Genomic DNA, 18,216 nt, shown 5'->3' with positions numbered 1-18,216 from the left:
TGGAGAGCAGAGCATAACTGAATGTTGGTAGCCGTACCATGCTACAGTTCTGATGGCAGTGGAGTCAGTGATGGCTTTTCTGAGCCCTAGGGCTTTTGGCAGGTGCCTGACTATATTGATCTGTGTTGTTGGCACTGCAACTGGGAACTTTCAGGATGTCTGAAGAACCAGGTAACCTTGAAATAAATCTTAAATTCAATGTCTATTTGTACAATTATCTTTATATTTTCTGTAGTTTAGAATTTGTTCAATATCGCTTCCAGTGACTGTGCTTTTTCTTTATTTCATAGTTGAAGACACTATGGATTATCTGCTAGAATTGTCTACAGCTGCTAAGGGAATAACGTCTTCATCACATGTCTCAGGTTTTGATTCCATATCTGCATCATTGGTTGGTGAAAATCAACCAAGCTGTGTTACTAATGAAATAGAGGGCCAAAGTTCTGCTGCAATAAAAAATGTGAAATCTAGTGAAGAATCAGAAAAGTCTACATCATCCAAAGAACTGGTTTTCTTGCAGTGTCATCCTTTTGAGAAATATAATCTAAATAGTGAAATGAAGGATTCAAAAAATGACCATATCTCAGGCATTCTGTCTTTGGCTTTGGACCATGGTAGCTCTGATCATGTTGAAGAGTTATCTGGGTGTGCAGAGTCCTGTTTGGGTTACGATACTGTGCTTTCTTTGCAGAAAAAGGAGACAGACAGTGAAAAATTAGAAACCTTCACTCCTTTAAATCCAAATTGTGACAAACCCTCTGAAGTAGTTTATGGAAAATCAGGCATTCAGACAAATGATGTGGATATTTTTGCACAAATCCCAGAGAACTGTAATTTACCTGAAGTTGTACTTGACAGTGGTGCAGTTCCAGAAGTTGTTTTGGACCTTACAACCCTAAATGACATGTCTGCTCAACACTGCCAGGGGATTGCTGAATTTCAAAACAGTGTGTTTGACAATTCTAGTTCTTGTTCAGACAAGACTGAAAAACACGGAAACACAGTGACTGTGTGTAATAATTATTATAATACTTCTGTTCCTGACCTATGTGCAGAATCCACTTTCAAACTGACACCTTTTACAAATGTTGACCAGTCTCAGCAGATGTGGAATTCACAATTTTCTGTGCTTCAGAAACAGTCTCAGGAGTGTACTTGGAACCTAATGGCTCCTGTCTTTTATCCTCAAAATGCAAGCCATAGCTTCATAACTCCAGTTGCTGTCAGCCCTGGGAAGTGGAGGCCTGCTTCAAACTCTAGGAGTCTTGGGAAAATATATTCTTCTCAAACAACTTCACAGTCTTGGGACAGCAAATCCTCTCTGCCGAAAATGGACATTTCTCAAGCACAACAGCTTCCTGTTTATCACATGATGAGAAGAAAGATTCCTCTCGCAGGTCATGTGCTTGTTCTTCTTAGAGGGGTTCCTGGATCAGGCAAATCACATTTGGCAAGGTAGAGTATTCATATGATTTATTTAAAAAATGCATCATTTCTCACACTCATGCGTGTGCATTAACTGTGACTCTGCATTATGTGTAATTAGAGGACATCTGAAGGCAGCCCTGTTTAGGGAAGCTTTTAATGTTTAATAAATTATTGTATTTTAATATTTCTGTTGGAAGCCGCACAGAGTGGCTGGGGAGGCCCGGCCAGATGGGCGGGGTATAAATAAGTTATTATTATTATTATTATTATTATTATTATTATTATTATTATTATACACAGACACAAACCAGAACCCCTCATTACCATAATTTTCAAACCCTCACTATCTTTTTATCTATGGGGGAGGCCAATGTTTTGTGTCAGTTAAATATTAATCCATGGTCAACTTTAGGAAGTGAGAGAGGATTGCTCTGGATAGGAGTGTGTGAAGGAGCATACATTTCCAAAGCTGATCTCCTGGTTTGCATGGTTTTTATATAGAGTCTAGACTCCTGATCATGTGCTTTGACTCCGAAAGTTGCTATCATCATTGTGTTGCATTGTGACAGCCTGAGAATGGTGCTGTGTACTCTTGGTATATTTATATATATATTGGGAAGACAGAAATAATGTTTGAAACTTTCCCCAAGATTTAGCTACTTTTTAAAGTTAAAACGTGACGTGTGCCACATAGATAGCACAAGCCCCGATTTAGAATGGCTTATCTATATTACTATGCAATGTCCCTCTCTTCCAGCTGAGGCTCAAAATTGTGTGTGCACAATTAAAGAGAAATTGAGAGTGGGGAAGGGAAGCGAGATTATTGATTTAGCATTTTTTATTGTTTTTCGCAGGGCTTTGCTTGAGGATAACCCTGGTGGTGTCATTCTTAGTACGGATGATTATTTTTACCAAAAAAATGGACAGTACCAATTTAATGCTGATTGCTTAGCAGACGCGCATGAGTGGAACCGGAAACGTGGTATGTGCTAGACGAAGTCAAACAATTGAGTTCTTGTGCCAGGATTGGTGCTTGCCTATAAGGACGTATTAAACAACAACTAACTGGGTTGGATAGGCCAGAGCGCTAGATCCTGAGCTCTCCCTCATAACACGGGCTGTTTTGACAGGTCGACGAGGCAGCCTACCTGTCAATCACCTGATGTCACCATGATTACAAACTTTGGTCATACTTCTGGCCATATTGCTAGTATTGTATATTGAATAGTTGAACATAGGTTCGTATCTTTTAGTGCATATGACAACTTTGAGTATTTTGAGTGCTTCTACAGTGGTTTGTCATGGTTATGCAGTGCTTTCTATAATTTTCTTTTAACTGACTTAACATAAAAATGCTGGTTTTATTAATACTTTAAAAAATAAATAAATTACTGGTATGTTTTTCAGCCGAAGAAGCATTTGAAAAAAGCATCACTCCAATAATCATAGACAACACAAACACACAGGCTTGGGAAATGAAACCTTATGTTGCATTGGTTAGTATTCCATAAGTTATCATTGTTGAACCAAAAGCCCATTAACATTTTCTCTGCATATTTGTACAAAGGGAGGTATTTGAGTGCATGCTCCCTATAGGCTGTTGAGATGATTTGGGGGGGGGGGAGATTGAGTTGGCCTAATGCTTGCACACTCAGTGCAGTGAGGATGGAGAAGCAGAACATGAGCTCAAGACATACTTTCAGTCTGCCTGAGTACAATTGCAGGAACAAGCATCATTGAATGGAGCCCAGATATTAGTCATTTGGAAAAGCTGCATGTTTCCTCAGAAGTAAGTCCCACTGAGTTTAATAGGGCTTACTCCCAAGTTAGTGTGTTTAAGATTACAACTTGTTAAGTTCTAAAGCAATTGGCAGGTTGAGATATAAAATATATAGTCTTAGATCTCTTATCTAAGCACGAGACATTTATTATGAGTGCTTGTTTTGTACAGTTTTGATGAAGATCTTGTTCTTTGTGACCAGCAATGATGGTGGGTGAGATGTGTTCTGAACTATGACTTGGTTCATTTTTGTATTCTTAACCTGCTGAGGGATGTATCTCAAGCGTTTTTACACTTTTATTCAGTCCCAGGAACACAAATATAAGGTTATATTTCGTGAACCGGATACCTGGTGGAAGTTTAAACCAAAAGAACTGGAAAGGTAAAAAAAACACACCTTACGACTCTGTTATAGCATATTTGAAAAGAAATAATAATATCCTCAGATAAGTGAGCTAGTAGGAGTGAGACCAGCTTTTATTGAACCCCAAAATGCAAATGCAAATTCTAGGGATTGCTGCAATACTATGAATTATTCTCTTTTCTCCCAAGAGAACCTGTGTGATTACATTTGCGAATTGTACCTTTAGTTCATGTAAAGCTTCAGTTGCTTCAAAAATATTCTGTGGCTGTCAGCTACAGAGATTCTTTTAAAGAGCCTCATTCAAGCCCATTATCTTCATTGGTTAAGGATAGGGAGGTGGGATGTTGTGACAACAGATTGTCTTCCATATATAAGTGGCGAGCAAAGTAGTACCTAATAACTATTTTGTTTCTCCTTTTTCCTTTATAATTTTTAGATTTTGATTATTGTTTCTTTCTCTGGTCCATTGCTAATAAAAGTTAAAGTCTGCATTGGCAAAAAAATACCCAAGAAAACCTACTCTTTCTGGCCATTAATTATTTCTAAAGCTATAAGAAAAGTGGTTTAAAATGTTATTATGTGTAGCAGTGGGTTTTTCCACATTTAGCAAGCTGTTGCTAAATAGTCAAGTAGAAATTGAAAGTAAAGGGTGCCAAGATCTCTTTTACCCAGTTTGGAACTCTACCTGTTTACTACTTTTTATTTATTTATTATTTAGGCAACGTGATATGGCAGTGTAGGTTTTCATGTTGCACAAACCTTTATTTGCTTGTTTTTGCACCATCAACTGTTGGGGAAATTCTCAGTACTGTACCTGCTTCTTAAATTGTAACACCATGGAAAACAACTTCAGTTAAATGTTTAATAGTTGTCTCAAATGTTTTCAACAAAAGTTGGAATATGCCTTTTACTGTGAGATTCATTCTTTCTGTTCTTTTTAATGTTTAGGCGAAATATTCATGGCGTATCAAAAGAGACTATCAAAAGAATGTTGGAACGATATGAACGTTGCCTGACTGTTAATTCAATTTTAAATTCTTCAATCCCAGATGAATTGAAAAGTGCTACCTGTGATGAAGTTCTTCACCACAAAAAGGGAGAAGGGTAAAATTAAAGTATCAAAATTAAAATTAAAGTATTGAAAGTATTGAAATACAAAACTTCAAGCCAGCTCACTTGGTTAGTTAATGATGGTGATAATGCCAAGGTCGCAGGTTCGATCCCCACATGGGACAGCTGCATATCCCTGCATTGCAGGGGTTTAGACTAGATGATCCTCAGGGTCCCTTCCAACTCTATGATTCTATCAATATCTGTTAAGTGTGAAAGCAAATGTCTGTGAAGGCTAACTAAGACTTTATATCACAGAATGTGCTGAATAATTACACTTTATGAAAACCTCATGTGAAGGTAACTTATATGCCATTCTTCTGTGGTCTACATTCTTTTTGTGGCACCCCTGTGGGGCTCAGGAGCGCAGTTATGTCACCCTTTGCCTGCAGAGCTGGCAGCCTCTCACTCCTTTTTGAACACCCCCCCTTGTGGAGTGTTCACTCAGCCTCCTTTCCTCTCCCCTCTCTTTTGGCGTTCTCCGGGTATCCACTGCTGAGCTGCCCCTCCCCACCCCAAAGAGAGGTGCCTCCCAGAGGCACCATTTGCCTGCAGAGCTTATAGCCAGGGCTGCTGCAATAAATAGCTGCGCAAGCCTCTGGGAGGCAGAGACACGAGAGGACATCAGAAGAGGGAGGGAGGGAAAGAAAGAAAGAGGGACAGAGGCCAGTGTTGCCCACAGCACCCCTGACCATCATTCAAGGCACCCCAGGGTGCCACAGCACACTGGTTGAAAACCACTGCTGTAAAGACTCTTAATAACTGAAAACTATGTAATTTAGTAAGAAAAAACTATGCTTAAACAACTAAAGAATGGTGTGAACAACACAATGCTTTTTATTATGCTATTTTTGTGATATACAAATGACATGAGAAAACTTGGTATCATTCTTTGTATAACATTATTCTTGTTTATAAAACTCAATTTAAAAAAGAGGGACACAAGCAAAAAAAACCCCACAAAAAACAACAACACAATGCTTCACTAACTATTGGAAGTATTTGGTGAATGGTCAGAAAAATCTTTCCAGCTGCAGTTGCTTTCAGGTACAGGAGCTCTGATGTCATCTGCATCGGCCTCCCTATTTATTTCAGTTGTGGGAGTAGGTCCACTTGGGCATTTCTGTATATTGTCTTCCTTTGTTTAAACTGTTGGAGGAGCTTTCATGAACAGTAGAACTATGAGAGTTTCAGAAGTAGCATGACTCAATAGCAGTCCTTAATTTCTTTTTTATCTTGGCCCTTCTATCTTTCTAGGAATATGTATATAAATACTTCAAAGTACGGTATATTAGAAGATGTTATGACTTAAATGCTTTAGCAGAAGTAAAGATGATTAAGGAATGTGTGCATTTTTTCTTTAAAGATCCATTTTCAAAATCCATTGTTTGATTTACAGGAAGGAAGATATGCCTCCTTATGGGAAAAACAAGGAACATTTTCCTTCACCTTTGAAATGCAAAGAATTAAGTATGGAAGATAAGCATCAGTCACAGAATGTTACATTGGAAAATCAGACTCTCCTGAATAAAAGAGAACCAGAGCATTGGGTTAAAGACTGTACTTCTAAACGTAATGTCTCTCTGGTAGACATAGATCTCAATGCATCATCAAGGACAGACAAAATTGATTCTACTCTTGAAATGGAAATAATTAAGATGGACTTGGTAAAGTCTGAGGAAAGTGAATTATCAAATTTCAGTGAAAATATTCAGAAGTACAATAACAAGGACATAATAGCGGAAGTTGAAGCAAATGAATGTGCTGAAGTACTAACAGAAGCAGAGTTAAGACTGAGAAAAAACATGAATAAGGCAGATTCAAATTGTGATAAACTGGAAGGGCCAGAGACAGTAAATTTTGTGGGAGATTGGCCAATAGAACAAACTATGGGGCAGAGAGTGAAAAGAGCTAGAAGGTCAGAAAAACTGACTATAAAGAATAACAAAGAGGATAAAGGTCTAAGTATGCCCAATTTTGATGCATTAGCAATTCTAGATGAAGATGAAAAGGTAAATCCAGTTAATATTCATGAAGAGCTGCCACTTTCTCAGAGTAAACAGGAAGAAATTAAACAGCCCTCTGCCTGTATGTCTGTTGATGATATAGAAGAAGATGCTGATTGTAGGAGACTGGCCTGTCCAAAACTCTTTAGAGCAAAGACAGCACAAAATGAAAAGAATACCAAAGAGAAACACTGGTGAATCAGAAGAGATTACAAGTAGTCAATGCAATATTAATGAAAGTACTCTGAACACAGTAACGGTACTTCCTATAACACCTGCAGGTGTTGGAGAGGTACTTGTCTCATCAAAGAAGGAAAGTCTTCTGGCACCTGAAATCTCTGGTTCTGAAACTCTTAGTGAGAAAAAGTATGTGCAGAACAAAAGGGCACGCAAGCACCATAAATTAGCTCTAACATTTACCAACAATTTGGCCCTCAGTAAACCAGAGGAAGAGTTGTGTCTGTCTAATTTGCTGGAAGAGAAACCTGATGAATGCGTCATGACAGAGGCCAATAAGTATTCGCAGACGGAGCCCCAAGATTTTGCTCTCCTGTGGAGGCTTGAAAGGAAAATTATTGTTTCGGAAGATACCAAAGTATTAAATGGTAGACTGGATGGATTCATACCAAAAGGTGTTCATACTGCTTCAGAAAAAATACCCTATAAAGTAACTTATGAGAAAAGCACATACGTGGAAGAAAGTGAACTTGTCAACATTGATGTATCTGAGAATCTGAATATTTTGTGTAAACTCTTTGAGTCCGTTTCATTTGATGCACTGAAGGACTTGTATGAAAGATGTAACAGGGACATTGATTGGGCTACAGGGATCTTGTTAGATTCTGCTGAGAAGTTGTGCAGAGATGATGAGGTTGGACCCTTGCAGGAAGCACAGAATCAGCCTCCTGGCAAGTCTCTTGACTCTAATGAAAATGCTAGTTATAGAGAACGACTTGCAGATTCTGAGGAAACCACTCAAGGAACTGTGACTTCTAGAATTAGTCAGGATTCAGAAATAACAAATCTCTCCGTTGATGATGGAGGTGCTGAAGCTTCCATCGTTAAAGATGAACACAACTTTTCAACTGCTTCCCCAGCAGAAAACAAACATTTAATGCCATCTCCTCCAAGAACTCATGTAGAAGAATCAGGAAATGAGAATCCACTTTTAGATACCACACATACAAAAGAGATACCACACATACATAACTCTGTTATGCTATCAGAAAATGAGCGGCCGAACAAGTTGTTGCATACTGAAGGGGACTTAAGTGTTCCTGTGACTATAGCTGATGATTTTAATGGAGGCCCTAACACTTTGAAACCCACTTTTGATGTGGAAATAGACAACAGGTCTTCAGAGAAACATTCAGAGTGTTCAATTATAGAAGAGTTCCCATCTCATCTAATACTTACAGAGGGCTCTGCAAGCAAGGACAGCAAATTTGAGGTGGATAAAAAAATGAATTGTAAACCAATGTTTCTAATTGCAGCAAAAAATGAAGAAAACAAAATACCCAATCAAGATAAAAGCAAGTTAGTGAACCCCACACCTGTATCAAAATCTGTGAATATAAATTCCCTAGAACTGGTCTTACCTCCTGAACTAGCCATTCAATTAAGTGAAATATTTGGACCTGTTGGTGTTGATTCAGGTAATAAAACCATGATTTTTTTAAAAAAAAATGCTAGGAACTGACAAGATTATATAGTTAACCCATTGTAGAAGGAGTTAAAAAAACCCAAAAGTATTGGTTATTTGAAGCTATAGCAGTTGATAGATATTAGAAAAAAGACTTACCCGTATCTTGGTAGTGGTCATACTCTTAGTCAGCAGTTTTTACTCATTTTGCAATATCTTCCAAGTGCATTGCTCTGTTTTCCACCATATGAGTGAATGGAAGCCATTCACTTACATAAAGTTAATTAAAAGTCTACATTTGGGAATGCCAATAGGATAGAGATTTAAGGGGCCCCTGTTAAGTCCAGTTTCTAGACAAGTAATGGGTCATAGGTAGAAGGTCCTAGGTAGGCCTAGGAAGGACCCTGGGTTGAAAGAGAATCCTGGAAAGGCAGTCATTGTAGACCAGGGGTAGGCAACCTAAGGCCCGGGGGCCGGATGCAGCCCAATCACCTTCTCAATCCGGCTCGCGGACGGTCTGGGAATCTGCATGTTTTTACATAAGTAGAATGTGTCCTTTTATTGAAAATGCATCTCTGGGTTATTTGTGGGGCATAGGAATTCGTTAACCCCCCCCCCATATAGTCCGGCCCACCACATGGTCTGAGAGACGGTGGACCGGCCTACAGCTGAAAAAGTTTGCTGGCCCCTGTTGTAGACAATACACCAGCTTTCATTAGTCCCAGCCAGCATGACCAGTTGTCAGAAATAATGGGAAGGTATAGTCTGGCAACATCGGGGGGGGGGCACAAGGTCCCTATTCCTGGTCCAAAGTATTTCTGTCTGATTAGCTTCATCATCTCCATATTCTCACTTTGGGTCCTCCTTCTTAGTGAAATTTGGACCTGGTCCAACTGATTATTATTATTATTATTATTATTTGTTTAAAAATGCTGCTTTGAGTTAATTTATTTCCTATTCCACAGTAGAATTGTGGTTTATAAATTAAGCTAGGTTTCAAGGTGGTGTTATTTTGCTCTGTTTTTAGACAGATTCTCTGAATTATTTCAGGAACTGGTGCTTTATCTTACAAAAAACCCAAGATATTTGATTAAGAATAAGCTTGGCTGAACTACATTTAATTTGGACGGTGCTTTAACCTCTTGTTTTTTTATTCAATAAGGATCTCTAACTACTGAAGATTATGTGGTTCATATTGATCTGAATTTAGCCAGAGAAATTCATGAAAAATGGAAAGCATCTATTACAGTAAGTCAGTTTCTTTCTAATATGCTTGCATTAAAATGCACTGCTATTTATTTATTAGCTGACCCCTGATAAAATATTTCCCATAATTTATAGTGCATATAAATAAGTGCCATGATTACACTGAGGTCACATATACTCCAAATAAAAGTTCTTAAACATACAATCAAAATTTTGAACCAACTAACTTTTTAAAGAGGGACCACTATAGCAGTGATGGCCAAACTTGGCCCTCCAGCTGTTTTGGGACTACAACTCCCATCATCCCTAGCTAACAGTACCAGCGGTCAGGGATGATGGGAATTGTAGTCCCAAAACAGCTGGAGGGCCAGGTTTGGTCATCAGTGCACTATAGTAACTCTAAAGATCTGGTCTAAAAAGCATATATTACTGCTCAAGAAGCAGAAGATATGTGTGGTTTATGTTTCCTGGGATGAGAATTGGGACAAAGGTTTTAGATGAAATTATGCTTATGGGACACGGGTGGCACTGTGGTCTAAACCACTGAGCCTAGGGCTTGCCGATCAGAAGGTCGGCGGTTCAAATCGCCGTGACAGGGTGAGCTCCCGTTGCTTGGTCCCTGCTCCTGCCAGCCTAGCAGTTCGAAAGCACGTCAAAGTGCAAGTAGATAAATAGGTACCGCTCCGGCGGGAAGGTAAACAGCGTTTCCGTGCGCTGCTCTGGTTTCGCCAGAAGTGGCTTAGTCATGCTGACCACATGACCCAGAAGCTGTCTGCGGACAAACACCGGCTCCCTCGGCCTATAGAGTGAGATGAGTGCCATAACCCCAGAGTCGTTCGTGACTGGACCTAATGGTCAGGGGTACCTTTACCTTTATGCTACATCTTGGATGACCTATAATAAAAATGCATATCACAGGATAGGTTCAAAAATCTGATGGCAAATTGAGGGACAGTTGGTACTGATATAGTTAAAGGATACCTTCACAACATCACAATTGCAGTGAAAGGGACTACAGATACTGTCAGTTATGATTGGTTAATAAAAATAATTTTCATGGATCCTTAGATCGATATGTGGAGCAAGCACTCTCCAATAAGAGAGCCCCAGCAAAACATGCAGCAAAGTAAAGCATGGGAATGCAGGCTGTTAAACCTTTAAAATATTCCCTTTTTAAGTTGCTTCCAAAGCTTCCACTTTCTCCCCTTTAGCATAGAAAAGACCACACAGGTAAGTTATAGAAATGATTTACTTACAAATATGTCAAAAGTCTGATTTATGTGCTTTTCATGCAGCCACAAGATAACACAGGCAGAAAAACTTAGTTTAAAAACATGGTAAAAATGTTTCTAAACAAATGGTCTGGGCTTGAAGTGATAAGCTCAGACATCTTCTCTGGTCTGATTCACATGGTGGAAAAGAGTGAACAAAGAGAATATGCTGACCCTTTGTCATTCCAGGAGAGGGGTCCTAACCTAGTCAAGTCTGGCAAAAGAGTTTGCTATATGGTATTAACCCCTTCCTGTATTAACTAAAGCTAAGCATGCTGGTTGAGAGGCTGAATTATTATGAGCCGCCCAGAGTGGCTGGGGAAGCCCAGCCAGGTGGGCGGGGTATAAATTATTATTATTATTATTATTATTATTATTATTATTATTATTATATCTAGTAGGATTCATCATTTATCACTGAGACACTTGTTCTTTTTTTTAAAAGTATATTTATTGAAGATTTTCAAACACACTCACTCATACCAAAATTACAAAACATAGAAAAACATACACACCAAAAAGAAACAAAACAAAAAAAAATACAAAATACAAAAACAAAAATACAAAGACCAAAATACAAAAATACTAAAAACATCAGTTTCTAACTTAAATCTTAGTCATCACTTTTTGGACTCCCCCGACCTCCCCCCCTTTGGGTTCCTGTTACAATATTATTTAGACAGTATTCATTGTATTTTTACTTATCTTAAACATTCTTTTCTCAATCCTTTCTTCTTATTTTCCACTCTTATTCCCAATATTAATACAATCATTTTTAATCTAATATTTCAAACCAAATAATTCTAATCCCCTTTATTCATACTCTAAAGCTTTCCCCCTCTGCCTATAATTTTTATTAACAACGAATCCTCGTTCTAACATTAATTCTTGTATCACATATTATTTTAAACCGAAATAACATAATTCCCCCCCTTCTCCCAGATCCAGATTTTCCAGAAACTTAAGCGAGATCCATATATCAAACCAGTATAGGGCCAAACCGTTTCATCCATCTCATACAACATTTATAAGTTTTTACCCCACTCCCACTCTTTCCCACAGCTTCCACCAACCACTTTCCCCCCTCTTCTGCTGTCTCCCACCTATGTCTTTGCATCTAACTTCCCAGAGCATGCCCTGTCCTCCCCCTCTCACTGGGAAGACCAGAGTCCACTCTGGTTCATCTTTGAGGAGTTCTTGAATCCAGTCCTTTTTCTGTTCCACATCTCCCACTTGTGGAACATTCTGCCATCCTTCTTCTTCCTCTTCCTGTTGAGCCAGTTCTCCGTCTGTCGTAAAGATGTCCAGTATTTGTACTATCTTTTTTTCCTCCATGTCCAATTTAATAATTTCCATGTCCATACCTCTTTCTGTGCAGCTTTCTCCATTATCCTCTCTTGATTGTTTCTCCTGGTTCAGTGTCAGAGCGCATTCCCGCAGCAATGTGGTATACAAGTTCAAACCCTTTCTGATGTCATGTAGCTCTGCAAATATCTTGTGCCAAGGCTGGTCTTTTGCAGCTGCTGTGTCCGAAGCCATCTTATCTGCTCTAGTCCCGTGGGAAACCAACCAGTTGCACTACAGGAAATGGCGGAGGGTTCATTCCATAACTTTGTAATCCATTTTGTTGCCCAAACTGGTTACTTTGTCTTTTAATTCTCTTGCGATCACCTCACTTTTTTTTTAATTGTTCACTTTGTATCCCAGTCCAAATGTCCTTTCTTTTAATTTCTTTTTAATTACATTCCTCTTCTTCTTTTTCACACTTCCTTCACTTCCTTCACTCAGGGTTCGCTAGATCTGGTTCCCTGGGGGTAGTTCTTTTAAGCAAATTGTTAATAAATTATTTAATTCGTTCCCCTTCGCGGCAGGGGATCGGTTACTGTATCACAGTCTCTCAACTGGAAGAGGTCGGCTTCCTTTTTATACCTCTTCCGTGTCCAATTCCATGAATTAAAAAAAAAAAATTTGAATCCTTTACTCACGGTTCGATTTCTTTTCGTTGGAAGAATCTGCTGCTCTCCACCGCCGGCAATGAAGCTTTGCTGCCGCGAGGGTGACAATGACGCTCAAAATGGCCCCTTCGACTACCACCCCACTCTGCCGGGACTCTTGTCGAGTTTGCCGGCCAGTAGAGGAGTCGGAATTCGGGCCCCGCTGAGCACATTCGTCCTCATAAAGCTCAATATGAGGCTCTTACGGGCAGCCGCGACGCTTTTTGCGGCTTCCCCCCCCCTCGCAGCGCCGTTTACCTCGGAGTTCGAGGCGAACGCAGCCGGACGGCGCTCGCAGCAAACCGGAAGCCCACTGAGACACTTGTTCTACCTTGCTCACCTTGTTTCTCTAAAATTGAAATTCAGTTTCCAGTTTGGTTTGTGCTTGCATAAAACCTGAACCTGTTTTAAACTGAGTACAGTTGCCCAAACAAATTTTATTAATCCTTTTTAAAATAAAATAAAAACTAATTGGAGATTCATTAAAACTTAATAATATGATTAATTGAACTTAAAATGTTTTAATTTAGAAGCGACAGAGGAGAGAAGAGGAGTTGCATAAGCTTCTTGAAGAAGGTAAGCTTATGATGTTCTAATTGACCACTCTGGGCCTTCCATTATTTAGAGTGGGTGCCCTTTTAGATGTACATCCAGATTCTGATCATCACATAGTAACAAATACAGCAGGAATGGCAAAGTTATTCCATGTAAAATAAATATACTATAGCAGCACATTTGTGTCATATGGGTAATCCCATTTTAACTTAAAACCACCCTAGGAGGTAGGTTGAGCTGCCTGATAGCAACTTGTCTCAGGCTACCCATTGGGTTTCAGGACCTAGCAGAGTGTTGTTTTGACTTTGCACAGCCATAGCTTGGACAATATTATTCTTAACTTTTCCGCCCCCCTCTCTGTCTATCTCATCTACACTCAGATTAGGGTTTATTTATTTCTTGTCCTTTTATATGTGCAGCAAATTTTAATTGAAATAGGGATGCACAATTATCTATGTATATATTTAATTGTTGCTTTTTTTTAAAAAAAAGAGCACTACACTACCTATTTGTGAAAAGAAAGAGCATGTATGTAGTAAAAATGCTGTAAAAAAACAGCATGAGGACACAAAGGAACCGAGCAAACCACAAAGCTTTGCAACTGAGAGGCCAGAGGTGTGGAATTACCTATGTGTGATCCACTTCTCAGACCCTCAGGACCACAATCTGTGCTTCAAGCCACTGCTTTTGAAATTAAGTTCCCCAAAAGGAGGAGGAGCCAGCAGAGGAGTATGAAAGCAGCCATGTTTTTTCAGGTGCACAGGCACAACATAGAGTAAGGCAAAGAGTAAAAACTAATGTGCCATCAAAATACATGTTTCACAGTTAGAAAACACAGTAAAATAAAATAGTTTTTAACAGTCTGTTTTTATTTATGCAGTCCCTCAATACAAGTGACACCTTTCAAAATGCATAAAAAATACATGTATTTGGATTATCTGTATTTGAAACTTTTCCTTTAAAATAATTCATCACCTTCCGTCTTTGTTGCTTCTGTAGATCCCATGCTGTTTGAGCAATTCTGTCTAGATGAGCTGGACAGCCTTCTTTCTCCACATACAAACTGTCAAGTACAGAAGACCGAAAGACTGCCTACAGATACGCTACCTGAACACTCAGCTGCTTCAGAGTTTTTTCCTTTCATGGATCACTGGAATGTCCAGACACAGAAAGTGTCACTCCGGGAGATAATGTCTGAAGAAATCGCCTTACAAGAAAAAGAGGACCTGGTATGATTACACATACGTTGCCCCTTAGCACTATGTGTTCCTATATTCCACCCTCATTGTGAGCTGAAGCATGCAGCAGGGCATAAGATCGGCCACTAGGCTCCCAGCATACTGGGACATTTTCTTGTTCCAGTTCTCAGACTTGGCCCACCCACTCCATTTCCTTATGCTATAACAGTAACCACTTGACAAACACTCACAAAGTTTCACTTGCAATGCAGCTGCACTGCCTAGAAAGCTGGTTATTAGTTTAGGTCAGGGAGCGGGTGGCAAATGACTGTTTTCTAGCACATAAAAGCTGTAAGGGTGGCCCTGCCATCCTGCTCCAGGATAACATTCCACCAGTGATGTTGATGTATTAAGCTGATAGGGGAGGATTAAATAGAAAGTGGTGCTGTACAACAACTATGTGGTTCTGTTGTGCTTGGGGCTGAAATGCAATTTAGCCAAAGTCTAGAGCCAGAAACCTGCCTTTACTTCTAATTTCTTAGTATAGTTGACTCTCAAAATGAGATGGGCATAAATGAATTAATTGGCACCGATGGGGGCTTGTTTTCTTAGGCGAATAACATGTGGAAGAAATTTCTATTAGAATCCCAAGTCAGAAGGGAAGAGTTAAATCTTTCCTCACTGCACCCTGATCATGATGAAAATTACCCCCTCCCCCCACATAGGCAACAGTATAAAAATAATGGATGTAGTTGTAAAGACACATTTAGCACCATTTGCAAGGTTTTGCTTCTAATGCATTTTTTCCTGTTTTGTGTATTCCTGAAGACCAAAAGTGTGGCATTGTGGTAATTTGACTGTTAATATGTACATTGGTGCTAAGATTTTAATTAGAAACTGAGATTTTTAGTGGTATCCTCCATGAATCATCTTGATTTACCCTAATTTATTAACTTCAGCTTAAAGCTACTATTGTGCTACTTTATCTCCCAAACAAAACAGTCTCTTCAATATAGTTTTGCAAGCAGCCTTTTATGATTTAAATTTCAGGTGGCTGAAGCTAGAAAACGTCTCCCTATAAACAGTATTGCCAGCCCTAAATAATCTGGAACCAATAACAAAGGGTGGTATCCAACGTTGTGGGAGAAGAAGTAGCACAACTACTATACTTCTTCCTCTGCATTGCCCCCCAACCTGTCCCGTGATTTGCTCTGGAGGTTGCCTCTACCCAGAGGAGCAATTTGGGAACACACAGGAGAAAGGAGGAAAAAAATTGGTTGTCACCAACCCCAAAATGTGGAAAACTGTGTAACTTTGAAATCCTTTTTCTTTATTAGATCCATTTTTCTACAAAGCCTTTTCTAATAATATAATTATAATGTAAACTTGTTTTCTGGATTAGAAACGCTTTCCTTTCATGGCTAGAAAAGACTGTGCTGCCAAACTGAAAGAGAAGCAACTCCTGGAGATATTCCCAGCTATTAATCCAAACGTCTTAATGGAAATCTTCAAGGACCACAAGTGAGCTCTTGCTTGTTCATATGATGCTTAACAGTAGAATAAGAGTCATTTTGTCACAACAGCTGCTAAATTCAAATAACTAAATGGCTTGGATCTGAACACCTTTTGAAGTGCTTTCTACTGTGGTCTGTTCAAGACTACCCTTGTAGGCTTTTCTCCAGATCTTCCTGTTGCTTGAGATAAGGCCAGTAGTGACCAGAGACAGAACCTAATTTGTTGTGATGTTCTGGCTCTGGAATTCTTTCCCCAGGGAGGCTTGCCTGGTGCTAGAATTTGATTTGAGAAATTAAAGATCAGGTTTTTGAATGCAAGCTTCTCTCTCTTGTGTGCGTGTGCGCATGTGTCTTGCTTTTTTCCTTTCTTGTTAGTAATTAACAAAATTCTGCTGTTCTGTGATATGTCTTGAATCATTCATTGGCTGCTGCTTCTTTTTTTATCTCAGTTATTCTTTGGAGCAAACCGTCCAGTTTCTGAACAGCGTTTTAGAGTCAGATCCAGTAAAGACAGTTGTAGCCAGAGAAACTGCCCAGGGTGCCATACTCTCTTCTTGCAGTGCTTTAAAGACACGAGAGAGAAAGGTAACGACCATTTTATACATTTGTTGCAAATATGTTTAAATAAGATGCTGTTATAGTGAAATATGGGTCCTCAGCATTTTTAACATTTTAGGGAAAGGACTTTATAAATACCGGTAGTAAATAAAAGTTAGTTTCAGTAGGAGTATATATGATTGCTTCTTGTTTTGAACTGAGCAGATAGAAAATGTCTTTAGTGGAGGTGTCTTACTTTAATAAGCCTTGGACCATGTCCTAAGTTTAACACTTATGAATTACAGGCCAGAAAGTGCAAGGAACCAGAAGACATTTTTGGTGCAAAGGTGTTTCAAGATTTTGAATATCCAGAATATGATGATTTCAGGGCCGAAGCTTTTCTTCACCAACAGCACAAGCAAGAGTGCCTGAGAAAAGCCGGGGAAGCGTATCGCATGGGAATGAAGTCCGTAGCAGCATTTTATGTTCAAAGGGTAAATCAATCAATTCTGCAATTTTTGCCTTCTTTACTGGAAATGTTTGCCATTCGTAATCACATAAGTTTTGGGTGTTTGCACTGATAACCATTGCATAAGCAAGTGTCAATGCTCTTTTTGAATCTCCAATAGCAGAATTAGTAGACTGTGTGCAGAAATATCCCCTCCCCCAATAAGGTCAGAAACATTTATTTTGAAATAAATTGGAAATATGTGGACATGGTGTTTTAATTCAGAAACAAGCAACTCATGGCTTTCGAAATGCTGCTGGATTAGAATATAAGACAACAATGGAATAGCTTATTCACTAACAATGGCTGGAATTCAGAGTGCTACATTACATGCAGATGAGTGTTTGGTCATTGACAATAGAAACTCTTGACTTTTTGCTTATTGAGTAACAGGCTCCCACACAATACCACAAATTACTATTGAATGTCCCCTGCATTTCAAAATTGCCATGGAGCTACTTGCATAGTTTTTTGGATACCAGCATGTATCGTGTACTTCTACAGGTGGGATAGTGTTTTAAACCATAATCGCCGTACTGAAACCTTCAGGAGATTCTCTTAGCGTGCTAAGGCAGACTCAGTTGTTTTCTACCAGTTGTATGCAGTCAGGGAGCACAAAGTTGACTTCCTCTCTTTTTTTCTTCCTACCTTTATGATCTCTGCTCATTTCACACAGTCTCATTGTGACTTACATCTTCCTGAAACCCACCTGATCAGGCCTTACTTGACCTACTTTGACAAGTTAAGTCTAAATGCACATGTTGCTGTTCTGAGACATTACAACTCCCTGCCTATACAGTAGTGCTGTTTTGAATCCTGATATCCAGTGCTGCGCTTAGGTTGCTCCTCGTAATGTTTACAGTAGATGTGTGTTTGCATAAAGGGTCGCCTTCACGAGGAGAAGATGAAAGAAGCCAACCGCGATGCTGCTGTGCAAATCTTTGAGAAAGTGAATGCCTTTAAGCTTCCTGAAAACCTTTTGGACCTACATGGTCTTCATGTGGATGAAGCTTTGGCTCACCTGGGTAGAGTATTGCAGGAGAAAACAGAAGGTACAAGAACACCTCTTTGCTTACAGAGATTACACTGGACTTGTGTATGTGGGCAAAAAATGATGTACAGT

General features: G+C 39.3%; 1 protein-coding gene across 1 annotated transcript in view; it reads left to right on the top strand.

Annotated features, from left to right (window-relative positions):
* The window catches only part of N4BP2 (NEDD4 binding protein 2), a 28,078-nt gene that overhangs the window by 4,512 nt on the left and 5,350 nt on the right, over positions 1–18,216 (top strand). The window contains 14 exon segments of the mRNA XM_035111921.2: positions 291–1,455; positions 2,283–2,410; positions 2,836–2,924; positions 3,514–3,590; positions 4,521–4,676; positions 6,082–6,801; positions 6,803–8,343; positions 9,493–9,578; positions 13,332–13,377; positions 14,356–14,585; positions 15,937–16,055; positions 16,498–16,633; positions 16,891–17,079; positions 17,977–18,145. Coding sequence (XP_034967812.2) covers positions 291–1,455; positions 2,283–2,410; positions 2,836–2,924; positions 3,514–3,590; positions 4,521–4,676; positions 6,082–6,801; positions 6,803–8,343; positions 9,493–9,578; positions 13,332–13,377; positions 14,356–14,585; positions 15,937–16,055; positions 16,498–16,633; positions 16,891–17,079; positions 17,977–18,145 — 4,851 coding nt within the window.

This window comes from Zootoca vivipara, chromosome 9, assembly GCF_963506605.1.
Source record: "Zootoca vivipara chromosome 9, rZooViv1.1, whole genome shotgun sequence".
NCBI lineage: Eukaryota > Metazoa > Chordata > Lepidosauria > Squamata > Lacertidae > Zootoca > Zootoca vivipara.
Note: the sequence above shows the minus strand (reverse complement) of the source record. Positions and strands in the feature narration are given on the sequence as shown.